General features: G+C 40.3%; 1 protein-coding gene across 4 annotated transcripts in view; it reads right to left on the reverse strand.

Annotated features, from left to right (window-relative positions):
- Positions 1-24,547, reverse strand: part of sorcs1 (sortilin-related VPS10 domain containing receptor 1) — a 182,539-nt gene that overhangs the window by 59,453 nt on the left and 98,539 nt on the right. For all 4 annotated transcript variants that reach the window (XR_014800431.1, XM_084930168.1, XM_084930170.1 and 1 more), the window contains exon 4: positions 1,552-1,710. Coding sequence is in view for 3 of the 4 variants with exons in the window: in XM_084930168.1 (XP_084786294.1) it covers positions 1,552-1,710 (159 nt within the window). In the remaining variant the exon portion in view is untranslated. The remainder of the gene's footprint in view (positions 1-1,551; positions 1,711-24,547) is intronic.

A 24,547-nucleotide genomic window follows, 5' to 3' on the forward strand; every position in this document is an offset into this window, starting at 1 on the left:
CAAAAGAACAGAAACAGTCATAAGCATGAGAGAGGTCAGAGGTCACGAGTTCAGCTTCTACCACACGCACAAATTCCCTGGAAATGATTTATTTATTTTATTTTATTACCAATACAAAAATTGTTTCAGGTGCACTTTCAGAGCTTGACTGAAGAAAAAATCATATATACTGAGAAACATCTGGGTGACCAGTTGGTTTTAACTTCATATCTGTACGTTTTAAACTAAGTTCAGTTTACTTATCTCAAAATTCAAAAGCCGTGAGACTCTCAGTATGTAGTCTGTGGCTTAAAAAAACCCAATAAGCTAAACAACCTACAAAGAGATAAACAACTAAAGAAATCCTCCATATATAGAGCTAATACCACCTGTTAATTATTTAGGTTCAGCAAATGTGTTGAATAAATAAACGGGTTGAGGATGAACAGGTGTTTGTTTGTTTATAAAAACAGAAATGGAAAATCAACAGACTCCACCTTGTTTTATAAATGCAACATGTTTATGAGGCTTTCAAAATACATTTTCTATTAATTAATATCACTCACAGTGAGACTGCGCCCACTGAAGTTTTAAAGTGTCTCATTCTCCTCATTGAGAAGCCCCGTTTTAGCCATGCTGGAGGTGTGTTATAAAGTCTGGCTTCATATGAGTGATGTGGTGGCATCATTTTGAAATGCAGTGCATTCAAACCAGGTGACTTGTTAACAGCTAAGATGCTTAAGAGATTTAAAGGAATTTCTCAACCTAAAACCGCTCGTTACGTAGCTGCAGGCCCGCGAGAGCTGATCTGTGTGGGTTCTGGATTATTGGGTTGGTGCGTTTTAACTTCTGAATCACTTATCCGTGAACATGGTTCTTTTAACAGCGCACAGCTGCAGTGTATGGAAGCCCACTTCCACCAAGAGGAAGAAAAAAGGATTCTCTGGGTTGAATAAAGCAAATAAGGAAATGAATTTAAGGACTGGGCCGTCCATAGAGGGTTTGTTTGTTGTCTTAGTGTTGCTTGTCTAGTGAGTGCTGTCAGTCTTTTCCAGAATAACTTGGCATTTCTCAAGGCTAAAGTACTGTCCCTGTTAAAAACAGAGGACTCTATTATATGCCATTTTGAATTTCTCCACATTTGCAAACGATGACTGGTCACACAAAACAAGAAGGCTCGAAGCTGATATCATGTTATTTGCTATCTTGATGTCTTTGTGACACTGGCCCTTGCCTCCAGAGGTAAAGTCAGAAGATGAGCCAGATTTTTTCAAAGTGAACTTCAGCATATACGTCTGACTAAAAGCATCATAATTCCCATCTTTCTCCTGTTCTCCTGGTGAAACGGGCTTCCACGCCAGTTTTAATATTACTATCCTCACTTATCCGCTTCCCTCTCAAGTGAAACTCGTGAACTCTGACCCGTGCTTGAGCTAAACTCTTGTGTAACAGGTTTATCCGTCTTGCTCCCGGCCACTGTAATCCTGCCCTTATTGTTGCTTATCTTACTTAACGCTCTTTTGATTCCTTTTGAACAACTGGCCACTGAACTCGCCTCAACCGTTCTCTCACCTTTTGGTCATGGCTGTAGGCGAGAATCCAGTCCTCCTGCTCAGGGTGGAAGAGAAGGCTGAGGATGTAGAAATTCAGCCGGTACTTCTGGTAGGTGGCTCCTTCATCAGAGCTGATCAGAAGGCTGCTCTCTATCTCTGGATCAGTTAGCAGCATGATCTGAAAATGTCACAAAGATGAAAGATTAGGGACACTGCAAGCAGGCTGAGAAAACAGCTCACAAAACAGCAGCAGTAACAGTTAGCCCAAACAGAGCAGAAAGACAGGCCAGCGGAGGATAGCCTACAGTGAAACATTTGTGCATCACAATGCAAGCGTGTGAGTTTTTTTCTTTGATTGTGCTGAATTCTTTGTCGCTTTCCTTCCAATTCACCCACTTGTAAAAGACAAATACACAGAGACAAGTCAATCAGAACTGATTACCATATCTGAGATATAAAGCATATTATTACCAGTGAGGCTGCAGATTAGCATATAAAAACTTGTCATCCACAGTCAGTTTTCCACTGATGATACCATATCGCGAAAAATAATTTGTATCTGTTAGGTTTGATGATATAATCAGTATGATACATCTTGCAGCAAATGGGTGTGTGTAACAGTGGCAGCGTGCACCCGCTGTTTGTCTCTGTCTTCATGCTCACTGCCTATGCTCAGTCAGGCCTTAAGAGCTTTGATTTCCCATGAGCTTCTTTCTCTTCTTAGAGGTCCAACTTTTTTTTTGCCAAATTCTGGCACAGCCCCCAGAAAAAGGCCAAAAAAACACCGTCCAAAATTCCTGCTTATTATCAGATGCAAATATAATTGAATCGGTGGACCTCAACCGCCATAAGTACTGTCAGCATCAGGAGTAGCAGTAAAGTAGCAGACAGTTTGCTGAGGTCAGACACTAGAAGGTGTTTGTGAGTAAAACACAAGCAAAAAACAACCATCAGAACTCTGGTTTAAACATCAGGACAGTTCTGACCACGATAATCCATCCACCCATCAGTCCATCCATCACTTATCCTGGTCAGGTGATGTGTTGGGTTAGCAGTCTATGCTGAGACGCCCATAGCTCCCTGCCCTCAGTGTGATCTACGTCTCCTCCCAGTTGGACATGCTCAAAAAAGTGACTCCACTCTGAGCTACTCCTGAATTTGTCTTCTCACAATATCTACAACGATAGTCAGCGTGGGAGAACTCATTATTACAGTTCCACTAAGCATGGTATGAATATCACATTCTGGACTTGCAAATTTACATTTGGATGTCAATTAGGTGACAATTCCATATAAAGGGGTAGATGTGAACCTAAACCTATCCCTAACCAGTTGGCTGACAGCTTCACGGATTTTAAGAGGTTAAACATCGCAAACACTGACTTAAGGGGCAAAATGTGCTATAAATGTTTTAAAGGAAGCACTGCTTCAGCATCCATTTCTGGCAAGGGTTTAATTTCCACAGGACATGAGAAAAACATCCCCACTGTTCTCCTACTGTCCTGTAAAGGCTGGAGGGAAAGGGATTTGTTACAAATGTGTTACTGTGTACCACAGGCAATAGGCTTGCAGAGGAGCTCCAAGAGCCCTGGTAAATTTTACACTACATACAGGCTGTACTGGCTGAAAAAGTGACGAATATAGTTTTATTAGAGGAAAATATTAATCTAAAAGTTTTGGGATCGAACATTAGGAGACAGTAAAGCACAGTGTTCCTGGCAGAATACAAATACAGCAATATCTGGGAAGTATATGAAAAAAGTTTGCAGGATAAGACAGAAAACACAAAACGCTGAGCTGCTGAAAGTTCTCGAAGAAGAAAAAGAGTGAAGTGTGTTTAATGTGATCACAGTTCACAGACACTTTTCTAGGTACCTACATATAGATATATAAGTATAGGTACTGTAAGACTAGAATGTTTGTCGTGTTGCTATTTTGCTCAGTGCTGTTTCTGTTGGTCAGTGTTATTAATGACAGGTTTCCAAACTAAGAACCTAAAACAGTCCAATGGGAAAACTGCAAGTTCACTTATGTGCATGATGATCATTTTACCTTCAATATTAGAGCATTATTACTGAATGTTTCGGTGTTTAAGTTCTATTGTTAACAGTGTCATATATTTCTACTGTCCTATCCTAATGGTTGCCCTGTGTTTATAAGCTTTTATCCATCCTCTCTATGGTCTGAGTCTTTTTGGTGACTAAGAACATATAAGGTAGTATATAAGGCAGAGTTTGACTCCTTTGTCAGCCCAATCTTATTTGTCGAGTTTCATAACTGTGAAAGCCTAGCTCTGTTTTTTCTCAATTACAGGCTGTTAAAAGTGCCGAAGCTCTCGCAACGTTTCTGATGCCAACGTGTCGATAAAAGCAGTTGTGTAAAGTTGTATAAAGAAAAGTCCCCGCGTCTTACATTAGGTTTAAAGATGGCCTTTAGCATGACAATCTCCGTGTGGCCATTATGTCACCAGACAGCTGAGAGAATGAGAAGACACACTGCTCTCACAGTCAATATCCGTCTCGGTGTGGCAGCGTGCGGTCGAGTGTTTCTGTTCACTCATGCCGGTGAGTCATTTGTCAGCACTTGCTCGGGTAACAGCAGCCGTGGTAGGCAGGCCCACTAACACCAGTTCATCAATCAGAGAAGGCAGATATAATGTTACATACGTGAGCCACATGCTGACCAATCCAATCAAATGCACTCGAATGCTGTCTGAACTACAAACCCCAATTAAGGGTTTTCTCATTCCCTGGAACAGCGACGCAGGTCCAATAACAGACAACTTTATAATTGCTGTTGTGTTTGTGGTGAGTGGAGGATTACAGGAACATTAAACACTGTTGGCATGCTTGCAGAAATGTGTAATCCACTAGTATACATCAAAATATGGAGATCAATACAGCCTGTTACAATGTGTAAATACAATATGGTAATTACTACAGCTATGATGCATGGCTCTGTTTTGGGGGGGATTTTTTTCCCCGCTTTGCTCTCTTGTATTAAAAAAAGACCACTTCATTAACCTTTTCAGACACGGCCAAATAATGGATGATGTTGTCAGACAGACACCACAATATGAAAAAAAATGATTCTTGTAGCATAATGTTGTTTAGCTCCACAAAGTGAGGGTGTGAAAATAGCTTGGTTTTGCCTGGTTTGCATTCAGTCTCTCACCTCACTCGCTCCACGTGCAGCATCCCAGCATGCAAAAGAGGCTCGACATAAAACTTCTGCATGTAGAGGTTCACATGAGCTCTCATAAATTCATTTTGTGTGGGCTCCTCCCAGCGCAGAAAGATAACACATGCATGAACGGACTGAATACAGATACTGGATTCCACACTCTTATACAAAGAAGAAATGGCAGAGACAATGCAGCTAATAAATGTTACATTTTAGACAAAGAGCAAAGAAACTTGTCAGATGAGAAAATGTTGCATCCTTTTCGAACGCATTTCAGGTGTAGGCTGTGGCCTTTTCTCATTCTCACTCATTATAATGAGTAAGCTCCACTAATCAATATTTTTAATAAAAGCAATGGCTGACATGATTCAGAGACAAACCTGTAAATGCACCTAATGTGGCTTTTAGCCTCTTTTTGCTGAGGGGCTTGGTTTTTAGAGGGACTCAGGTACTGTTTGCTTAAACCTAACTTTGCCTTTAGCAGCAAGAAGCTGCTGTTTTGTACAAAATTTTTGTACAAAATTTTTAAGAAATCTAAATTTATCTGGTGCACGGACAAAAGATTAGTGCTGAGTATGGAGGAGGGTGAAGATTTTACTTACAGTCCTCAGATGGAAAGAAGACTGAATCTGAATTTTTCTCAACTTTGGGATAGATTAAGTATATCTTGTCTTTTTACTTAATGTCTGTGTCAAAAATGATAATTTTAAACTGTAAATTTTCATTTGGGAAAGAATATCAGTGAGGTCTAAATATTCCATTTCAAATATTCAATTCAATTTAAAGGTGTGTTTTGTTTTGTTTTTCTCTTGTTAACAAACCCAACCATCCATCCATGATGGCATGACAGTTCAACACATTCTGATCCCAGTGCACCAAATACTGCTGCTCATATCCTGTCTTCTTTCTCTCTCCCCAACCGGTTGCAGCAGATGGCCCCGCCCCTCCCTGAGCCTGGTTCTGTCGGAGGTTTCTTCTTGTTAAAAGTGAGTTTTTCCTTCCCACTGTCGCCAAAGTGCTTGATCATAGGGGTCATATGATTGTTGGGTTTTTCTCTGTGTGTATTATTGTAGGGTCTACCTTACAATATAAAGCGCCTTGAGGCGACTGTTGTTGTGATTTGGCGCTATATAAATAAAACTGAATTGAATTCATAGAGTCCCGTATGCCACAGCCGCTGGATCTCTAAGTGCTTAGAGGTTCTTAGGTTTGTCAGCCATGAGAAACATTTCATTTCACATCTTGGATTTTCTTTCCTTGGCTTTCACTTGCCAAATTTGATTTCCACCAGCTGATTACCTTCATTTCCTCGGTTTTTATGCAGTTGTATATGCTGTTGGCATCACATTTAAATGTATGCATTGGAAAGTGATTCTAAAGGCTGTTTAAGTACAGTTGAGAAGACAGAAGCAAACAGGCTGGAAAGAAGCACAGTTTGCTTAAAGCTTAGCTAAATTTTGTGGCTTTACAAAAAAGCGTCTCAATGTCAGCAGAAACCCCACAATTGTCCCAGCTTGGCACTTAAAAATGTATTCTTCATCACTGAAATGGTGTTTTAACAAAATGATTGCAGTTTCAAAGTACAGTGAATATTGACCGCTGCATTCTTGTAACTGTGGAGTCCATCCATGAAAAAGACTGAAGATTTTTAGATTTTCTTTTTTATGTCTCAGCTCACTGCTGAGTGTTGAAGTGCTATTCAGCTGTCGTGTTTAATACTCCTACTGCAGAAAACAACAGTCAAACTCGGGGTATTACTTTCAAACAGATCTGTGGTGTCACATTTGTAATCGGTAATATAAACAGAACTTTAATAATGGTGCAGTAATGAACCCACAGTAATCAAATTCAAAGTCACAGATTAACATGTAGTGCCCTTCTGAGCACTGAACAGTCTGGTCACAATTCTTAGGAACTTTGCCTTAAAACTTTTCTTATTAGCACTCACACTCTGTGTGTGTGACTGTGTGTGTGTGTGTGTGGGAGACTAAATTATGAGGCCAAAAAGGTTGAATATGACAAAGGTTAATGAAGCATGTTTGTGTCTGCTGGAGGACATTTATGTGTAAGGAGTGTAATCCACCACTGCAGCAGCATAAATACTCTGTGAGAGAATATTAATAAAATTAGCTTCATATTTTCCATTTCATATATTCAGCCTGTAATTGGATACCAACTCCTCTCAATAAATCTATGACTAATTTCTTGCAATACTCAGCAATAAATAGTGTTCATTGCTGAGACTTTAAGCAGGTCCAGATTGGGAAAGCAGAGGAACAAAAGAAACAACTTGAGATTTATTCTTTCTCTGGGGAAACTCAATTTTCGAGCTTTGGGGATGATTTATTTTTTTTTGAAACTTTTATTGCCAAAAATAACAAGGCAATTCACATCAACAACATGACCTGAGACCAAATCTGCAGCATATAATGGTGAGGCTTATTCAAAAACTTAATTTAAAAGAAAAAACATATATACACATATACATATACATACATACATACCAATACCTAAGCACAGATGTAACAATGTTAAGGTTTGAGTGTCTTTTCAAGATATTTTATAATTAGTCTCCATTTTTTCTCAAAGGTTGGCACTTTCAGTTGTAGTTGAGCTGTTATCCGTTCCATCTTATAGACATGTCTAGTTTTCAGAAGCCACTGGGCAACTGTGGGTGTTTCTGGTTTGAGCCAGTGAATTGTTATAATTTTTCTTGCAGTCATGAGGAGGAGATGCAGGAGAAAGTGCTGCTCATAGGAGAAACCATCAGGAAAGATATCCAACAAAAAGATCAGAGGATCCATTGGGAGGTTGACTGACAATATGTTTTGTATAATGTTCTTGACATCCATCCAGTACTGTTGTATGTAAACACAGTCCCAAAAGATATGCGTCTGGTCCCCCACAAACCCACACCCTCTCCAACACTTGTCACTGACACTACTTTTGGATAGAAAGGTTTTCAGTGGAGTTCTAAAAAATCTTATTTTAACCTTCCAGTCAAATTCCTTCCACATTTGACTACCCACCCCTCTATGGCAGCCACAACAGACACTCCCCCATGTGACATCATCCAACATTATATTGAGTTCCATTTCCCATTGTTGTTTTATATGATAGGTATTATCAGACATGTCAATCAGCAGTTTCTGGTAGATCAAAGACACTTGGTTTTTCAATGTACCCGACTTTTCAAGCAGTTTTATAAAATGGTTTTCCAACCCGATTGGTTCTCTTCTAATATTGTCCCAGTCTTTATGCTTTGTAATGTAGTCCCTTAACTGTAAGCATCTGTAATGGTCCCCTGGGGATAAAGCATATTTAGCCCTTAGCTGGGCAAAACTTTTAAGAGTATTCTTTTCAAACAGCTGATTGACTGTAATCAATCCTTTCTCCGCCCACCTCAACATTTCCATTTATGGGAACAGCTCGAGACATGGTCAAATTCCCTTTTAGCATTTTTAACACTTGGTTCCAAATCTTTACGGTGTGCTTGACCCATGGGTTAGTTATTTTAATCTTTTTCCGTGATTGTGGGTTGAGAAATGGGAGACTCCGAAGGGAGATACCTGGTAATGAATACTCTTCCATAGATACCCACTGCATTTCTGAATCACGAATAATCCAGGCAGCCATTGATTTTAATTGAGCTGCCCAATAGTACATTCTGAAGTTAGGCAACTTGAGGCCCCCTTTTTCCTTTCCAGACGTTAACATTTTGAGTCTGACCCTTGGTCGTTTATTCTGCCAGATAAATTTAGATGTAATGCGTTCTAATAATTTGAATGCAGACTGTGGGATCAAAATGGGTAGGTGCTGAAATAGGAATAATAGGCGTGGAAGAATATTCATCCTTATACATTCAATCCTCTCCATAAAAGTGAGTGGGAGTAGGTCCCATCTGTCCAAGTCCCCCCTAATCTCCTTGAACAACCGATCATAATTGAGTGCAAGTAGCTGATTGGTTTTAGGAGTAATAATTACCCCCAAGTATCTGAAGCCCTGTTTGGAGTGTCTAAAAGATACAAGATGATCTAGCTGTGTGGGCCAGTTGCCAACAATCATTAACGCCTCAGATTTATTTGTATTTATTTTATAACCTGACACTGTACCATAATCTTTAAGGTTGCTCAGAAGGGCCGGGGCAGAGGTGACCGGATTCTCTAAAAATATCAGAATATCATCTGCGAAAAGTGACAGCTTATGTTGTGTATTGGTTTCATCTCTAATTCCTTGTATGAGAGGGTTGGATCTGATCAGTTCAGCTAACGGTTCAATACTAAGAGCAAATAAGGACGGCGATAACGCTTCACCCTGTCTAGTGCGAAAAAGTCAGAGCAGTGACCATTAACCCTTACCCGAGACCTGGGATTTTTATATAGTGTTTGGACCCATGAGATAAAAGTCTCATTAAAGCCCATATGCCTGAGAGTCTGTTGCAGGAAGTCCCAATCTACCCGGTCAAAGGCCTTTTCCGCATCCAGGCTCAAGAACATTGAAGAGGTATCCCTTTCCTGTGCCATAATCTGAAGATTGAGGGCCCTTCTAACATTATCTGAACCTTGCCTATGGGAAATAAAACCTGTTTGGTCAGGTTTCACTAGTTTTCTTATATGTTTTTGAATTCTATTTGCAATAATGGCTGTAAGAATTTTTAAATCAACACAAAGCAAGTTGATAGGGCGATAAGACATGCATAAAGTCGGGTCCTTGCTTTCTTTATGGATGACACTAATAATAGCTTCAGACCATGACTGGGGGGATCACCTTTAAATAATGCATAGTTATAAACTTTGCATAACAATGGTGTTAGCTCTTTTTCAAAAAATTTGTAATACTCCCCAGGCAGGCCATCCACTCCGGGAGACTTGTTGTTTTTCAGTTTTCCAATACTGTTTTTTATTTCTTCAATGGTGATTGGATTCGTTATTAGTTCAGCCTCTTCCTGAGACAGTTTACTAAGATTAATCGGGTTAAGAAATTGTTCAATCTTTTCAATTTTTTTTGGAACATTTTCTTCTTTATACAATTCCTGATAATACAAAGAAAATGCTTTTGCAACTTCCTTAGGTTGGCACACAATTTTTCCGGAGTTTGGACATTTAATTTTATGAACAACCCTACTTGATTGCTCTTTACGCAGCTGAAATGCCAGCAGTCGGCTTGCCCGATTGCCGTATTGGTAGTACTTTTGATTAACAAAGCGTAGTTGTCCCTCCGCCTTGTACGTTAGTAAATCATCCAACTTTTGCCTCTGCTCTTTCAATGAGTTCAAAGTCCCAGTGTCTTTAGTTACCTGATAGACTAATTTCTTAATTTTGTTTTCTAGTTCTGTTTGTTCTGCTAGTCTCTCCTTTTTCAGTCTTGATGAAACTGCTATAATATTACCTCTCAAATAACTTTTGGCACTCTCCCACAAGATTGAAGGAGACACCTCATTATTATCATTGAATTGAATATATTCAGTCAGACTCTTTTGAGGTTCTTGTCGGGTTGTTTCATTATTCAAGATAGATACATTGGCTCTCCAATATTAAAATGATTGTTTGGATTCATTCTTAATGTCAGACAAACCGGGGCGTGATCAGAGATAGTGATTGCTTCTTCTTTTTGGATTTGGGGCCATTGTGTGCCGGGAGTCTGTCGACAGCTGTACAATTGAAATCACCTCCCACCAAGATCATTCCTTCAGATTTTTCTGCTATTAATGATGCAATATTCTTGAAGAAATTTGGACAGTCCTCGTTTGGTGCATATACATTTAGTAAAGTAATTTTAGACCCCCCTACAGAGCTAATCACCATCACATAGCGCCCTTCCCTATCCGCAAATGTATTTTCATGGTGGAAATATGTTGACCGGTTAACAAGAATTGCAACTCCTCTTTTTCTCCCATCCTGATAAGTAGAGCTATATTGTTGTTCAACCCACTCTCTCCTCAACTTCCTGTGTTCCTTTTCAGAGAGGTGAGTCTCCTGGAGCATTGCTATGGAACACCTAAAGTTTTTCAGTTGGTTCAGTACCTTTTTCCTTTTAATTGGACTATTCAAACCCTTTACGTTATACGAAACACAAATTAGATCTTTCATATCTTAGACTCATATCCTATACAGACAAAACTAAATTATTATACTCAATGAAATAATGGTCCACAATTGGTCTCAGGCCAAGATAAACAAAAACATTTAGAACTAAACAAACAAAGAACATTAAGAACAGTAGCTTCCACGTACCCGACTGGATTAATAACAACCTGAGTAATCCAGTCCCCGGTGTACCCTGGGCGGAGGGTGGTGACGAGTCCTCCGCGGGGGAAAAACACAATGTGTTATTTCGTCGCTGTTGCCCTGCTAAAAATAACTCGGCGGGAGTGACATCTCAGTCCCCCATAAAGAAAGTTTTTATTTCGGCAAGGGAGAGGGTCATACCTGCCCTAGTTCCCCCAGCGGACCGTCGGCACCGGGATAGCTCCGTTTCCATGCACTCCCTCTGGTCGACTCGCACTTGTATCCCCAGCTCTTGAAGCGTCGGCAGGGCTTCCGTCAAACTTGAGAACGTCTTCTCACCACCATCCTTGAACAGTCTCAGTTTTGCTGGAAACACACACTTGGCTCTGATGTTTTTCAACTTTAATTGCTTTACCGCATCTCGTACCAGTGCCCTCCTCTTTTGCAGTTCCGGGGAAAAATCATGGTCAAAATATATCTGCGTGCCCTTATATAAGACACGCTTCTGGTCCCAGGCTTGTCGTAGAATGGTCTCTTTCACAGAGAAGTCCCAGAATCTGACCACCAGTGAGCGCGGTGCTGCGTCGGGGTTCTTGGGTTTAGCAGCGAGGGCTCTGTGTGCTCGCTCTATTCCAATGTTAAGATCAGCGGGAAGTTGAAGAGTTGATTTACACAACTCTAGTACAAACAGCTTAACATCTCTCCCCTCACTCCGTTCTGGGACACGACAGATCCTCAGGTTGTTTCGCCTTAGTCTATTTTGCATGTCCTCGCATCGTGCTGTGAGATCCATTTCTCTATGTAACAAGTACCGGAGGGCTCGTTCGTGACGCCTGGTGGAGTCTTTGTTGTCGCCGATCTGCTCCTCCATCTCCGTTGTTCTGTTTTCCAGCTTTGTCATATCTTCTCTCAGAATCTTGAAAGACGCCTCCAGTCTCATCAGAGCTTGCTGTGTTTCCATATGCCTGTCTTTGTTATCTTTTCTTATCTTCTCCAGTTCTGCTAATATCCTCGTATCTGCATCACGAGTGCTAGCAGTAGCATTAGCATCTGCATTCGAGGACAAAGTTAGTTGCTTCAAATGCTCGCCTTTATCTTTATTTTGATCCTGTTTGCTGGATCCTTTGCCTCTCAGGGACGATGCCATGCTGGTTGAAATGGAAATTGCCGAGTTTTAAAAATTGTAGTTAGGAGTAATGTATTAATCTGGACGGAGCTCGTTCCTTATGCTGCTTGATTAGATCATGGCGTCACCGGAAGCCCCCTTTGGGGATGATTTAATAGAAGTTGCTTCACCCTTTTTGATTGCAGAGCAGAAATAATAATAAAAAAGACAGAGAAGGCGAACACCTAAACACCTAAATCCACCTGAGGTTACAGTTTGAACTGGGATTGACGGAGCCAGCAGGAGCCCAGGAGCCAGCAACGATCTTGTATTTGCAATCAGACACAGCAGCGTTACGTTGGGGGTCAAGGACAGTTCAAACTTTCCACAGACTTTTTGATGAGCACTTTCTTCATGTTCAACAGTTTTTCAGCCGTAAACATTTATTTGTATTGCTTACTTCATACTTATTATTTACTATGACTTTATTGCAGCAACAGAAAGACAGTTATTGACAAGAAGATCACTTTGCTAAATCACTTCTAGTGTTTGTCTGTTCACTTTGTCCTGAAGTGATTGGGATTATCTTGTTTGTTTGTTTGTTTTTTACAAATGTTGCTCAAAGCCAAAGAATGAACTCTGGATTATTTCAGCACAGGCTGAAGGGAAGCAGAAGTTAGCTTCAGGTGCTACTTAAGCCAGAGGAACTGAGTCTCATAAGTGAAGCCAAAGGGCAGTAAAGGTGGAGCAGCTTCAGCCAGGAGAGAGTGAAGCATTCTCAAGAGGTTGTTAAAATGTCAGCGGTAAACATGTGCTGGACAGGCTAAAGGTCCCGGCACCTCCTGTTGTCACTGCCAGCACCTTTAACCAAAAATACAAGGCAGGAAGAACCCATAAAAGATTAGCTCGTCCATGCAGGAACATGTTCTCACGGGTGTTTTCACACACCTGATTCAGTCTTTTGGCCTCATTGTGCGTTTTCCGAGTTAGGCTTAGGGTTGTAAATGTGTTGTTTTTTTCACAACGCGCTCAGTGTGTAATGGCCTTTAGTGTTTTCAGACACTTTGTGGTTAGGTGTGGATTCCAAAACTACTCAGTTATGATTAGAAAATATTTATGGTTTAGGTTTAAATATGGCTGGCACCTTTGTTTATAAAACTCGTTACGTACGTCATACAGGCATCACCTCTAACTGAAATATCTGTCAGTCGTTCTGATTGTAAAGAAAAAAAATTGAGAATTCTTGAGATTTTGTGTCTCATAAATTTGCAGTAACAGAAAAGCCCCGCACTAAAGCTTTAACTTCCTTTTTCAAAGTAATGTCAGGACCATAATTTAAAAACTGATAATGCTGTATCTAGTAAGGCTTGAAACCAATAGTTGAGACCATAAACTCATCAGTAAAATACTTACCGAGGTCAAGAGAGCCAAGAAGCCAAGGGCCGTTTTCCCTTAAGCGTCTGTACAACCACATGAGCTTCTCTGTGCTGGTCGTTAAAAGTGTTCACAGATCTAAAATTTCTAATCTTAGATCTTCAGGCACTTCTGCACTGATTTCACTTTGACTTAATAGCTTCCAAGTCTTAAAGGTTTACAAAGAGTTGATGGATTTTAACTCGTAGTCTCTCATAAACTTCTGTGGCCCATGACGCCGCTCTTTCACAGTGACATTTTCTTTGCGGTGGAAGAACTGATACACGAGCTCGTCTTTCCCTGTCCGTGTATATTAAAAAATATATTAATTTACTCCACTGAGGTTGTCTTGGATGTACATTTAATAACTCTGCAATTAGGATCACATCTGCTGAAGTCATACTCGGCAATATTTTTAACGTGGACTGCAAATTTGATGCATTTCAATTTGTCTTAATTTGGCTGCTTTCACATTGTGCTGTATGATAACGCAACATTCAAAAAGCATAGTTCTATTTTCCAACATGCAACAGCATGTTAAAGTTCTGACTTTATTAATAACCACATCCACGCAGACATTTGCATGCATATATATGTGGATGTTTTTCTAAATATGTATGCAGTCAACAGTTTTTGTTTACACTTGCTTATTATCATCAGCATTTAAAATTCACAAACACTATAAATGTCTTTGTTTTAATTCACTTATTTATGAAATAATGCAGTCTGGTGATTTTTAGCTAATAGCTGAAACAGTCGCAGTGAGATGAACATCGGTTTTGTTCAGCTCAACATACGCCGGCGACGATACGGCAGCATCCAGCATGTCTATATGTTTCTGAGCAGTTGAACTGATCTTACGTTGACAGTCCTGCAGGAACATGTTCTCACAGATGGACGGCTGAGCTGACTGAAAGGGCAGATTGTCGTCTTCCTCTGTGATTGGGGTTGGGAAAGAGCAGGAGAGAGCCCAAATTTCCCGTCTCGATTTCCACTTGTTACGCTGGGGCACTCTGACTGCTTCTGGGCAGAAACTGTAGACATTGTGTTTAGTTTTAGTCTAAACACAACACAGTTTAAAAAATATACTAAATGCATCAGAGGAAATGTTCAGAGAGCACAGTTGCTGGTCTCTTGAAAGCATTTTCTCATCTTCATGTTGAAAGGAAAGCTGCACAGACTAATACCACTTTCCTGTTTCCTTTTGACTGGAAATCACAACCAGTGTGGCATTTTTGGATCCAAACTCCACTTCTTTTGCAACAATAGCTCCAGAGTGCTACCGGTTTACCCCACTGACTCAGAGTACACTGTCAACCTGGTGTATTGGTGGTTTCTGGTAGCTCAAAATAAAAATATTTCATGTGTTTTTGCTCTTTGACATGAGAAAGCATTTACAGCCGAAGTAGTCTGGCTTAGTTTTTAAATTACCCCAAAACAGATCATGTGATTTACATGAGCCTTGTGTCAGTGTTAACAGCACAAACACGCCATCCTCTCTCAGCTTAATGGCCACAAAGCTAATGCTAACAGATATGAGGAGAGACTGGTGAAATTAATAATGATTTAACCGTAGTCCTCAAGCACAAGACGAGCTACTGTGTATCCACGTGGAATCGTGTTAACTTAGCTAAGTGTCTGCGTAGACAAGTCAAATCCCTGTCACTACTTTTTCCCGATGAATATTCAAGCCATCACACTCCACTGTGCTACGTGTGTCTAAGTGCAGGCCATGAAAGCAAAGAAGAGTTGACGCACATATTCATAATCATCACTTCTGTGCTCGCTCGCCGCCTCGTCCTCCGCATCGACCAGGTGCCTTCAACTGTTAGATCCGTCCTATTAAACGAAACTCCCGTCTGTTGATCGGAGACATTTAAGCCCGATGCTAATTGAATGCCGCCTGACATTTTAGCTCACCTAGACTCCTGCCAGACCTGACAAACATGTCAGTTTCTGCCTCTCACAATAATTGGGTTTCTATCTTGGCTCAGCTAGCTGCCCCTTATGGCAGTACATAAGTTGGAAGCTCACAAGCTGCGTGTGAAAACACAGAACTACACGTTCATTATGAATGAACAGAGACAAGACAAACAAGATCCATTTAGATAATTAACCAGCAGCAATCCCACTTCAGACATCTTCATCTGTCTCGAGTTACTGAAATAATGAATTCTTCACAGCGATCATCAATAAATAACACAACAACATATGTCATTTGGAGATGCCTTTTCCACAACATTTTGCATTAGCATGCTTTTCAAGGGGAGCTCAGCTCTCTTACTCTGACAGCAGCACACACTGACTTGTATAGCTTTCAATCCCCTGCTGAGAAAGTGGGCAATGACCCGTGAAGGCATGTAAAAGAATATTGATGGAATATCCCCGGCTCACCTAGATTTACCCATCCTATCTTCTTTACAACTCCCCTTCTCTCCCTCTTCCATCTCAGCACCTCACACTCTGTCAGCCCCGTCTCCATCTCCCTCCATCTCTCTGTCCGTCTGGATTTGTGTCTCAGAGTCTGTCTCCCCTCCTCTGTCGCCGTGTCTCTCCACGGGCTCCGGGGCGTTCGTCTCTCCGCTCATCGCAGCCATTTGGAGATTGTGCCTTAGGCCTGACAGATGTTGCGTCCCCTCTGAGCAACCAGAACCTCCATCACCATCGTCACCTCAAACGAAACCACTGCTGTGCAGGCCAGGGGAGCATGGCTGATTCGCTGCGATTATTTTGGCATGCACCGTGTCCTTAAAAAGCTGGTGGACCAGACGACACTTTACCTCTCTTTTTCTTTTTCTTATCTCCATGCAACACGCAGCTCTACGTGCTGTTGTCGGTACACTGAACATGCACCAGGTGGTATTGCTCCAGGTTTGTCTGGTGTAAGTAAGCATGTGTTGCAATGAATTGACCTGTTTAATTAGAAGTGACGTCGCAATTTTATTCTAGCACTAATTTAGCTCTTGGCTAGTTTATGCAACGTTTTCTGCTGAAAATATGTAATAAAAGCTATTTGAATATGCAATCTCCATAAATAGTGATTCTCATCTTGATGTTTTTAGTCTTGAGGGGAAAATTGCATCTTTTCACTTTAGCACTGTCCTCAAATAAGAGTCTGTTTTTCTTTGCATAACAAAAAGACGAAAGCAAGTTTGGAAAGATTCTGAATCTTGAAATGTGACAATGATTTTTCATTGCGTCACTAATAATAACATGTTTAGAGCTTTTCATGTCTCTGTTTCAACGACGGATGTTTGTCCTGGACTGAAGCTGCTGCATGAAAGACAAATTATATTCATATATATTTAAAGGCCTCCAATTAGCACATAAATCATATTTATGAGCAGCATGAGGCCATCAAGCTTTAACCTACATTGCAAAGACACAATCAAGGCTTCATACACAAGTGTTTCCCACCGAGAGCTTTAAGTGCTGCATTTTCAAACAGCTCAGTTTATTCTTATTTTAAATCTATTTATTCTGGGAAACACTTCATTAAGTATGATTGTTTGTTACCATCTGAAGTTAAAAGTATGTACAGGAATTACAAATGAATAAAATAACTCAGGTAATAAAAGTATTTGTCTGTAAATCTGTGGAGCTGAACAAACCTGTCAAAATCAGCGAGTACACAGCACTCACTTTTTGATCTCTCTCCTTCAGCGTTTCTGTCTCTGAGAGCGGCATGTTTAAAAAAAAGCAGCATTTATTTAACTTAAAGCAGATATTTTATTTGAAGAAAAAACACATGATGCAACATTGTTGTCCTATTTCCCCTATTTCGCCGTTCTGAGCGTGACTGTAAGAGAATACAAGACAAACTGGGAAGAGCAGAGCTTTTAGCTTCAGTTAACCCTATTTAACCTTAACATATAACAGTCTTTGAGTCTGCTCAGGACTGTTTTCCTGCCGCATCCTTTTAATGTTCAACACAGAGTAAAGAAATTCTTGTATTTAACGAGTGATTCACAGGCAATGATGCACGCATGTTCCAGTGTAATTATATCTTATTAAACAGTGTCAATGCTCACTGACAGAGCTGGATGAAGTTATTGCTAATGTAAAATCAACTTTTCTGCTCCTGCTGCTTCACATTAAAAGCACTCAACTGGCAAAACACAAGCTGGCTGCTATTGTGAAGACATAACGGGAGACAATGCACACCTCTCATCAAAAATGCACCAACAAAACCACTTTTCTCATCATCAAATCATCTTTAATATTTGACTTTAACAGTAAAGAGCAGCTACACTTAGCTGTAACACTTGGAAAATAAAGCACCAAGTCCTGGTTTCCTTATTACTGTAATATAACTACAAAAAAGCTACAAATTAAAGTTAACTATTAATTTAATGTGTCAGGAAAGTGACACATCAATCGGCCTGGCTGATGGAAGTCGACCCTGTGAGGTTAAAGTCATCAATGGCAATCAATCTAACCCCGATGCTATTAAAATTTGTTCTCACAACTTCTGCAAACTTCAGATTTTTTTTAACACAGTCTGACAGCCCGACTGTTTCCAGACTCTCTTCTGCAACAGCACCTGAAGAAACCACCGCAACCCTGGAATAGACTGCTCCGCATCTGTGCTTCACAGCTTGATTTAGAAAAGTAGCCGTGCCCCACTTATTCAGCACGTCCAGAATCAGAGAGCCATGAAAAAGGCTGTCTTGTAGCATCCAACGCCAAGAAAACAGCTTCAGCTCAGAACAAAGGAAAAGCAACATAAAACAAACTTGACTTTTACTCGTTATTTTTCTTATTTTGTCTCATTTGGGTGCTTTTCCCCACTGTTTTTCAAACATTCTCTACTTTGATTTGATGAAACCAGAAATCTCCTTAAAAAATTAAATTCATGCAATTTTTGCTAACATGCTTCTCTTCATTTTGTGCATTCCACTTATGACTCCTGTAAAAATCCTGGTCTCGTGACTTGCTGCACGCATTTCAACACTCCATTCAACAAAAGTGACACATTAAACATTTGTTATTCCTCCAGGAACTTAATCCCATCATTGAACTACATGGCTGACAAGAAGCCGCCCTATTCAATTCAATTCAATTCAATTTTATTTATATAGCGCCAAATCACAACAAAAGTCGCCTCAAGGCGCTTCATAGATACAGAGAAAAACCCAACAATCATATGACCCCCTATGAGCAAGCACTTTGGCGACAGTGGGAAGGAAAAACTCCCTTTTAACAGGAAGAAACCTCCGGCAGAACCAGGCTCAGGGAGGGGCGGCCATCTGCTGCGACCGGTTGGGGTGAGAGAAGGAAGACAGGATAAAAGACATGCTGTGGAAGAGAGACAGAGGTTAATAACAGATATGATTCAATGCAGAGAGGTCTATTAATACATAGTGAGTGAGAAAGGTGACTGGAAAGGAAAAACTCAATGCATCATGGGAATCCCCCGGCAGCTTACGTCTATTGCAGCATAACTAAGGGAGGATTCAGGGTCACCTACACATTTCTATTCCAGCTATAAAATCTGTAAACTGATGATGTGCATTTGGGTATTTCACTAACGATGGTAAAGGAGTGAAAAAATGTTTTTTTTTTCTTTTCCTTCCTCACTGCTGCTGCACAGAAATGCATCAATGTCATAAAATGCTAAGTATTCATGTATGAAAGCGTTTGCATGATGATGAAAGTCTCGGGCCATTTTTCGTATGGATTCTGTTTGTCTTCCTGTGAAACATTTCTCTTTTTGTTATTGTTGTCATTGTTATTTTGAGGACACTTCGAGGACATGAAATATTTAAGTTCACTTTTAAGTCTTGAACTTATACAGAAAAGCGAGACAATGAACAGAAGTCTTTGAAGCTCGACTGTGGGAGAGAGGTCTCTTCTGAGGTGAATTCATATCCACCCACCTGCCTATTGTTGCCTTCACAGCTCCACAATGGCCATACTTGTTTGGAATACTGCACATACAAACACAGGCATGCATTCCCACAAATGGGTGAGCATTCAAGGCCTTTGTCACGAGACAACATTTGAGCCCTGTGACTTTTCTTTTACTCGGTACATTGATGAAAAAGAGCCATTATGTATTCCTTAAAGAGAAGGCTGAGCCTGAGAGGAAAGCAGCTCAGACTGACTCTGCTGTCACTCAAATGCTTCCACTGGAAAAATCCCTTTTGTTTTCAAACCATTAGAGGCAATACCCATTTGTATGACTGCAATCTGTGTGCTTTTTTTTTTTTTTGTTAACCAGCACTCACCATCCCAGCCATTTACTGTAATAATGTGCTCTCACACAAAATCTCAGGCTAAAACCCCAAATTACTTCCCCTAATGTGTACTCGAGCTCTGTTCTTTCATGTACAGCCTCAGTATGAAGCCACAATATGAAAATTGATGTAATTGCTGTGTTGTCAGTCTGTTTTCTCCATAAGTGACCCCCGGGCCATGCCTCTGTTTATTTGTTTTTTTTGCTCTGTCATGTTTTTTCCCTTTACTCCCATCGCCACTCTTCCATGCTCACTTGCTCCCTGTCAGTTTATGTGCTGTCTCTTTCCCCCCTGCTCCCTTTCTTTCCTTCACTCCCTGTGCAGTTTCTCTCTGTCCCTCTCCACTGCTTTACTCCCACTATCCCCCACAGCCACACAGGCCTGATTTACTTCCACTACTGGATGAAGAGAGGGGCTTTTGTCTGCCACCAGCAGTAGTCACATGGTGCTGTGCCCGGGGTGACTGACGAACCTGCAGTCTCTACTGCTTCCCTACTTTCCAAGTATGTGGAAACAGCAACAATGGAGGAAAAAAATAGTTTGAGTCTGGAGTGCTTTATAGAGAAAGTTGCTTCTTCTCTGGTTCCACTCTTTTTTTAATTTAATGTTAGCGACGCTAGCAGTAGATAACAATGTCAGTCTATCCTGCTATATGTCAGCCTAATGCTACCATCAGGATGAAGTATTACAACAAATATTGAATCGACTGCAATTAGATTTGGTTCAGACATATTATCTAAGCAAGATAAATGCTCTCTTGTATCAGCTCATGACAGGATAATTGCCCTATTTCACAATGACATCATGAATACTGTCTTGTGTCTTATCTGAATAAAATGAAAATGGTATCCAGGACAGTGATGTCCAGAATCTGATGTGAGAAATGAAAGAAACTGCCAAAGCTGCAGTTCCTCTGCTGTCCACTTGAGGCTGGATCCAAAGCCTCAAGTGAGCATCCTACAAGCCAATTGTAAATGCAGACTTGTAGATTTGACTGACAAAAGGAAACTTACCATTCATGTTGCTAATGTGCTGCAAAAGTGACTGACTACTCACCCCACATCAATTACATCTTACACATTAACTGTATTTTAGGATATCTCAAATCAGTAGCATTGCCCTGGGGCAAGCAAGGCAGTTAGTGCTTGCCCAGTTTCATCTTAAAACATAAATTAAGACCAAATCTCTCTCCTTACGTCTCAAACAGTGTTCAGTCCAGTAGGTTTTTCTCATCGTCTATCAGTGCCAACTGTGGTCCCAGTTTGCATGAAGGAGGTTTGACTCTCCGTCCAATTCCACTTAAGTATGTGTTCATTTCATTGGTGTGTCTGTGGCCCATTAACAAAAGTTTGAGCCGGGCAAACTTAGAGGCCAGCAGGTTTTTTTCCTGGTACTCTGTGCATTGTGGATAAACCTCCAGTGTTACGAGAAACTAACAGGAAATTAACATGCTAGAAAAGTTGCTACTGGCTCTGCTTTCACTGCTCTGAGATCAGTTACCATCTGCACGTTTGCATAGCATAGCATAAGCAAGTACTCAAGCACTTTGGGATTTATCATCTTAGAAGTCTCAGTTGCGAACCGTGCTGGCCACCATGTGTGATATAAGAAACTTTTAATAACCCACTAGATTATGATTTTCTTGGAAAGAATATTTTTTGGGTTCGAATCCACCGGGGCCTTTCTGCGTGGAGATTACATTTTCTCCACATGTGCAAGTGGGTTCTCTCTGGGTACTCCAGCTTCCTTCAACAGTCCAAAGACATCTAGTTCTTAATTGTACATACATGTATATGTTTTTGAATAGTAGTTTGTCTCTCTGTGTTATCCCTGCATCAAGTCAGTGACCTGTCCTGCCTACAGTAGCTAGGACAGGTTCCAATCCCCCCATGACCCTCAGCTGGATAAGTGAGCAAACACACAGCAGAACAAACAGTTTATGTGGAATCCAGTTTGAATCACTGATTGTTCCCACAGAAATGCAGTGTAAAACTCTCCTTCTTCTTTGTTCCCGATTAACAATTAGGTTGGAAAATCTTCATTTCCTGATTAAAAACTTATAGATATGCTCTATAAATGTGTAGTGTAGTCTCCTTATTTCAAGGAGAATAAAGCACCCAGTGATGTCCAACACCCATTGCTTGGGCTAAAGAGTGTCTATACAATCTAAATCTATAAAATCTATAGTCTTAAGCCATTCACTTATGAATTCTATGTTACATTATTGACAGATAAAAAGTGAATTTGATGTGTTTTGCTAGCCTCAGCTTGCCTAACATTATCAATGAGCACAATGAGCATACTGCTCTCAAATTCTACTTTACATCTTGCAGATGACACAAAGCCTAGTTTACAAAGTCATTTTTCCTCTGCTCAACATTACTAGTATGTTTTGCATGTAATAAACTCTCTATAGACTAACAAGGATGCTTTCAGTAGCATTTTTATTTTACACGTCATATTTTGGCAATATGGTGATACTATGCATGTGTGAGAGAAAAAAGCGTAAGTGTGAGACAAAGAATATATGAATGCGTGACTTTGTGTGAAAGAGCTTATTTAGGCTCATGTTTGTGTATATCTGGCACGTGATGGTTTGTATGGCTGACTGTCATTTTGGCTATGTGGTAGAAAGTGTGTCTCAATGCGTGTGTGACATTAGCAACATGTCAAGTTATTTGCTGGCCTTCATCTGTTTTCTGCTCTGTGAAACTGGTGATCGCTGGTTTCTGTGGACTGAAATGTTTCTGTGATGTCTCTCTGTCTCTCTGCATTGATGCATCATTAGAGACATCTTCTTTGGGTTTGCCCAGATCCCATCACTCTACAAGCAATAAAACAGAAGATAGCCTTGCTAATACGTACATTTCTACCCCAGTCTGCCACTCATTTTGATGCAGTTAAGAGGCATGTCATAAAGACTCCATAGTTGGCCAAATATGTATCGTAAAAGCATGAATAATACAAACATGCAAGAAGAAGAGATTTTACAGCTTACTTAAACCAAGTCCCAAACAGACATGCTTAGAATGGGGAACTTAAAACGGTAATCACTAGTCCAGTGTTGTTGTTACTCTTTCAAAGTACACTAACATTTAGATGGATGTGACAAATAAAGACAAGAGAAAAAATGGATATTTAGGGTCTGGCAAAAATGTGTGGATTAATTATGGTGTTTCATAAACCCAAAATAGCCATGGACAAAACAAAATTTAAAACATAGAAATACACAAACACACAATCAGAGATGCCCAAAACCCTAATGTACCAAAGCCACAATGGAACCTGCCAAAATTGACCCAAATGGACCTGAGCACAGAAAAAGTGGTTAACTCTGACCATTTGCTGATGTGCTGCCTTTAAGCCTGTATAGAGAGCTTGCCTCAGCAACCCCATCCAACTCTAAACCAGCTGAGAAAACCTATGATTTATATCGAAGCAGCTCCTAATGATTAGGCTGAAAACATCCACGTTCAGCTTCAGTTCATCATCTACGTTTAAAGGGATAAAGCAACTCAGCTCTTTATAGGAAAAACTAGGCCCATCTAATGTATTTGACTTGGTTGACTTTATTGAAAAAAACAATTACAACGCATAGGGCTGCAAGGACAAATAATTTGCTTTTGCCAGAAGGCAATGCAACAGTTCTGGCAAAGGGCTTTTAATTTGAGGTACTATATACTGCTTATGTCTGATTGATAACATCCCATCATGTATTTTGTCATCAGATGAAAGCTAAAATTTCTCCTTATTCCTGGACCACATTTTCTTTTTCCTGTTTTTGTGTCTTTCATTGATTAAGTATTGTGGTCAGTAAGAATTTCCTGTTTTGCTGTGATTATCAGTATTGATTGAATTTTGCAGATATAGAGGGGTAGACATATGACATCTAGTCAAACGGTATCATTGGAAATTTCCAGCATCTCTGAAGCAGAAAGAAAAATGGGAAAGCCAATTATCACATTTACTCTACGATGATGAGTTTCTACACCGATCGTTTAAAAGTGTAAGGTTGCAAAAACTGTCTGTAAATGCTGTCATTTCTCATATTGACCTATATAACACAAAGACAAGTCGAGATACGGACTGTGGGATCTTAGGACAGAATATGATGAACTTGTTTTTCTGGAGCATCACTTGATCAACAGGAAGTCATAGTCTGAAGATATTTTGATAAAAGTCATAAGCTGCAATTCTCAGACTCTGATTTCTAAGATTTTCGGTTCTTTTGTTGCCACTGTAGACCAACCTGTAGATGACAGTGGGTTTTAGAATGAAAGGTTGGGCTTTTTACATGCTAACATGTGCCAGGTCAATGGTGAGGCGTCTAGGGTTAGTATTGAGGTTGCTTTTTGCAATGTGTTCTCAGAAACTAGATGCTGAATTATTTTGTGGGGATTCGGAGTATTTATGTTGTAAGGGTTTTATTTGAGTGTCCAAAACAGGAGAATATCCTCACCAGTGGTAATTCTGGTGAAGGAGTTTTCATATACAGTATAAAGAGATCTTGTCTGGTGGAGCAGGGGTCATATCCTGCAGATTGTCTCCAGACTCCCCAGGTTTGTGTGTTAACACAGACAGACTGATCTGTAGTTGTTTTCCTCAAACATTCCTCACTAAATTATGCTGTAGAAAATCCCACAGTCAGAGAAAGTCTCTTAATGCTTTGCTGACGATAACAGAAGGACATTCAAGCCTTTCTGCTGAGTCCTGGATGTCTCTCTCCGTGTTCAGGTTCATCATCTCATCATCTGGTTCAGCACCTTTAACAGACCTCAGGGCGTAACAGTCACTGCCCAACAACCTATATCATATGGCCAGCATCTGAACTGAATTGGGGCTGCATTC

Source organism: Perissodus microlepis, chromosome 6 (assembly GCF_051167445.1).
Source record: "Perissodus microlepis isolate ML-2025 ecotype Zambia chromosome 6, ASM5116744v1, whole genome shotgun sequence".
Taxonomy (NCBI): Eukaryota; Metazoa; Chordata; class Actinopteri; order Cichliformes; family Cichlidae; genus Perissodus; species Perissodus microlepis.